Source organism: Fukomys damarensis, unplaced genomic scaffold (assembly GCF_012274545.1).
Source record: "Fukomys damarensis isolate Sample0158 unplaced genomic scaffold, DMR_v1.0_HiC HiC_scaffold_16, whole genome shotgun sequence".
NCBI classification, from domain to species: domain Eukaryota; kingdom Metazoa; phylum Chordata; class Mammalia; order Rodentia; family Bathyergidae; genus Fukomys; species Fukomys damarensis.
In genome coordinates, this window is record NW_022900928.1 from 101,460,404 (window position 1) to 101,465,271 (window position 4,868).

At 38.6% G+C, this 4,868-nt stretch overlaps 1 protein-coding gene across 6 annotated transcripts in view; it reads right to left on the reverse strand.

Moving 5' to 3' along the window:
• Positions 1-4,868, reverse strand: part of Cald1 (caldesmon 1) — a 197,436-nt gene that overhangs the window by 5,760 nt on the left and 186,808 nt on the right. For all 6 annotated transcript variants that reach the window (XM_010616153.3, XM_010616152.3, XM_010616155.3 and 3 more), the window contains one exon: positions 1,328-1,408. In XM_010616153.3, the coding sequence (XP_010614455.2) occupies positions 1,328-1,408 (81 nt within the window). The remainder of the gene's footprint in view (positions 1-1,327; positions 1,409-4,868) is intronic.

The following is a 4,868-nucleotide window of genomic DNA, read 5'->3' on the forward strand; positions in this document are numbered from 1 at the left end:
AAAAAAAAACTTTACATTTTTTGCTGAATACACATCCTCAAAAGAAAGTGTTATGCATAATGGTTAAGACCGCAATCTCAGATCATACTGCTTGAGTATCAATCCAGGTTTTGCTACTTGTTTGCTGTGCATCTTTAGGAAAGTTATAATCCCTCAGTGCCTCATTTTGCTCAGCTATAAAATAGGAATAATGCTACTATTTACCTCACATACTGGCTGGAGGATTGAATGAGATATTAACGGTGCCCAGACCAGTGGATACTCTTTTAGTGTTAGTAGTTTGTATTGGTCATCATGATTACTAGTCATTTTTAGGATATTTAGAGATCATTTGGAAAACTGGACTTAGAAGTCACTTTAAATAGAGAGGTTGGGCCAGTGGATTTTACTGGAACAAAAGGGCCATATATAACTAATAAGAAGATGAAGTAATATACTTAGGCACCAGCTTTAAGAGCCTGTAAAAGTAGGAAAAAACTAACATTTCTCTAATTTCAGCAAGCACTAATGATTTTTTAGGTGTCTTTGATGTGATTTTTAGTCCTAAGTTTTTTTGCTTAAGAAAGCTTCTGCACGAACCCATAAGCAGATAGATTGTTCTAATCTTGTTTATTGTTTGCCTCTGATTTCTTTCTTAAAAAAATTTTTTTTTATTAAAGAAGACTGGGTCTCTTTCTTAAATAGAGAAGGGCTACAATTAAGAGTTGAATTAGCTCCTTGTACAACAAGAGGTCCACTTGTAGTCCAAGCAGCCTTCAGATGATATTGTCCAAATTCCCTTTGTTAAAGAATGAGTAACTCTTTTGCCCAGAAGACAAAGGGTAAAAGAAATCAAAGCATTTTTAGCCATTAGCTCTCATAACTAGCAAATTCTGCCTTACTTATGAATATTAGTTTTTTTATCATAGAAACTTTGAGTCTGAGGCTACTGGCAAAGTCTCTTAGAATGGTTCTAGAAAGCAGCTTGGGAACCACTCGGGGAGATAGTCATTTTCCTCTAAGTGATCTGTTTTCTCTGAATAACTGTGGTGCCAAGCCAGGACCTTGCAAAGAAATGGATACTGTGGTTGTCCCATGCAGCTCTGCCAACCTTCCGACCACTATGGTATATCTAGAATGTCTTCCTGGAAACCATTCTATGAGCTCAGGCTTTTGACACTGTGTGACGGACAATCCTATAATGCCAAAGGCTCTTCCCTGCACCACGCATGGATCTTTAGAAATGGGTGGTCATGAGGTACAGATTTCTCATTTGACCCCAGGACATTATACTGCAAGATTCATCAGGAAATAGATATCTGAAACACGAGTTCTCCCAGTAGATTACCTTAGTGGGGGAAGTGACCTTATCCACAGACTGCTTTTCCCAGAGGTTCCGCTTGCCAGATACGTCTCCTGGCCTCAAGTCCTAATGAAGAGAAAGTAGAGAGAATGAATAGGTGGCAATTTTCCAGATTTAAATGAATCAACACATTGACTTCATCTGTTTGGATCAGTTTGCTGTTTAATACACTTTATTCCAGTGATCTGAGTGGGTAGAATTGAAAGGACCACTGGCTGTTATTTGACTTTATAGACCTTGACCTGTCTTGGGATATGAGAATGGACTGGAGCTACATACAGCACTTGGATCCTTGTCCATCACCAAGGATATGCTGTTTATTGAACAGTGAAATTGGAGTATAAGTATTTAAAGTAATATAGCCTATTTTTAACTTTTTTGAATTTTAATTTTTGGGGGTACTGGGGATATCCCTGGCTCTTTTTTATTTTTTATTTTGAGATAGAGTCTTGCTAAATTGGGATGGGCTAAAACTTGGGATCCTTCTGCCTCAGCCTCCTAGAGTGCTGTGATTACCGGTGTGGGCCACCACACTCAGCTACTTTCTACATTCTTGGAAGTAAATGATTCACTTGAGATTTTAAAAAGATCCCACCCTTACAGAACAGCTTCCTTTCAGTCTCTCCTTGCCAAGGGGCCCCTCTGCTTTTCTTGCCTGAGACCTTTTTCTGGCTATGGATGTCTATGTTGCCTGCCTGGGAGGTGGTCTGGAAGTGCAGAGTTCACATCCCAGGAGCAGCCTCAGACACTGACTAGTGAGCACTGGCTCAGACTGCTTTTCAGTGAGCCCAGAGAGGCTCACTTGGGCCCCAGGGAGGGTTGCCCTGGAGCACGTGCTCTCTTATGACTTCCACAGTGGGATTATGTTTTAACAGCCCATGTGGTGACCTGCTAAATAACATGTTCTATATTGGTTGCTTTTGTCTCCCCCTTCTCCCTGTCATGTTTTTTCTTTCACCTGTCAAATAAATCCTTTGGCCCTGGGACCACTGGCTTGGTCTAGGCAGCCCAAACAAAGACGTTTCTCCAACTGTACTTTCCTCACACTAAAATCATTTTGTGTATCCTGAGGGCACGTGAGTATTTCAGCAGTGGATCAGCAGAAACTACTCTATCACAGATTGAGCTGAGGGTTGATGATGTATGTAGGAACATGTGAGAATCTTGGGAAGGAAACACTAAAATACAGCCCATACCTTTGAGTCTATATTTACTAGCTCTGTTACATAGCTTTGAGTCTTTATTTACTAGCTCATAACTAATTTCATTTGGGGAGGATCCAAATTCATGTTTCCATTTACTTTTCTTCCAGCATTTGCTTATACTAGTACTTGGCAAAAGGTAGTGTGTAGAAAATAAATATGCTTTACTGAAATAGTACTGTGGGTTTTGGCAAACTTTTTTTCATTTAGAAAAGTAAAGCTACTAGCAATCACACTTATCCCTAGATACCCGTCTAAGTGGATATATTTCTAATACACAGCATCGAGTCTTCAACACTGAAAATGTACTGTTAAGCATTTTGAGCACTGAATGTTGAAGCATTTCAGATTTGCCTTAATCTTATTGAGATTTTGGATTTCCGCTGTGGCGTGAATTTCTGATATTCTGTTAGAGAGTTACACTTATTTAGTTTGGAAACATTAGGCAACAAATCAGACTTTTTTTTAAAAAAGAATTCCATTACATCTGCCAATGAAAGTTGCCAAATTGTCTAGAGTCTGTTTGACAATTATGGAAATTATAATTAGGAACATGCTGATGGAAGCTCTGGGAAGTGGATATAATCACTTTATTTATTTGACTTGTATGAGACTGATATTTTTCTTTTATATGAATGTTCTTCTACTTAAGAAAATGGATTGCATGTCTCTTAAATTCTGCTGATGAATATTTCAAGATTACTTAGAGAATTTAAAGAGTCATCTTTAAGAAAATAGTAACATCTTTAAATCAAAAGGGAAATATAAACAGAATTACCTGACTAGACTACATTTTAGAAAAAGACCCACTCCGGAAGAAGAGGGAGAAATGAAGGCAGGAGAAGCAGGTTTCCAATCAACCAGAGACCAAAGAATGAGGAAGAGAAGCCAGCTGAGAAAGATATTGTTGGGTTTTTTTAAACAAAAAGAAAGACAAATTAGCTTTTAACTGCTATATAACATGTAGTTTAGATACAAATAATAGACAAAACCAGTTAAAACAGACAGACTCAGAATGAGTTCCAGTTACAAAGTTGTATTGAAAGCCTATAAATTCTCTACACAAATAGCTTAATGTTCCAGTAAGAGATCCCAGTGTAGATCAATATTAACTTTTAAATAACTCATATGATATTGGTTGACAAACTACTTTGAGCACTTAAATTCTTAGCATCTGTGAAAATGATTACTTAACTACTAGCAGAGGATGGTTTTTCTCTTCATTGAATTTGGGAACTCAACCCTTTAAATCCCATGAACTAGTCTTTTCCCCTTTCTTAGGATTCTAATGGGTGAGGCGTGATTGTTGAATAAATATCTCTCTGATTTTGTTCAAATGGTCATATGCCACACCTCTGCAAAAGCAAACCTAATGTCAGGAACACACGCAGCATGTAGGATATATTGTTTCTGATCCCAAATCAGGAGGCACTTGGGGGCCCTCCCAATTGCTGCTGTATTATGGAAATCTCTGACATTCCAGGCTTTTACTCTGGTCGGGGTATGATACTCTGATGCCTGCCATGAAGGACCATGTTGGAGACCACATGCCTGAAGAGACTTGGGGTAAGAAAACCAGAAAAAGAGAATCAAGGAATCCCAGAGTGCCTCCCTTCACACTCAAAAACGTTTGCAAATTTTAATTTTGAAAAGGAAAATAAAGCACAATATCATGGGCCAAGCTACACAGATCTTAGCTACAGGCCACCAGTGTGAAACCCCATGGGTGAGAGCTAAGATCCTTATTTGCCTATCTTTCTAATGTCCCTTCCTTAGACTCCTTGTCTGCCAACCTTTACGTATCAGCAGTAGCCTTTCAGCCACTTCCACACTGATGAAAATTCATCTCTTTTTTTTGCTAGACCCTTAGAATAAATCATGTGCCTGCCTTGCTGAGCTTCAAGTCACACTTTTTCCCAAACAGACTTCTATGTTGCTAAGTCTAAAATACAGACCGCTACAGCCACTGGAATGTGCACAGAACTTTGAAGTGGCTTACTCATTTTCATCTATGACATCGATGACATACTGCTTTCTCCTGATCTGGTCCATACTCAGGAAGCTACACTAGTCTCACTAATTTGCCCTTGCTGGCCTCAGACTCACAATCCTCCTGCTTTAGGCTCCTGAATAGTCAGGATTATAGACATGTGCTGCCATGCTGGTTCTATGATTTCTTGAACTTGTATTGTATGTATTTTGTTGGGAAGAGAGACCTTATATTTCATTAGGTTTTCAAAGGGGTCCATCATTCAGAAAGTTTAGTGATCACTGGTCTGGAGGCATGATTCTATAAACTAATATAGTTTTTTTTTTTTTTTTTT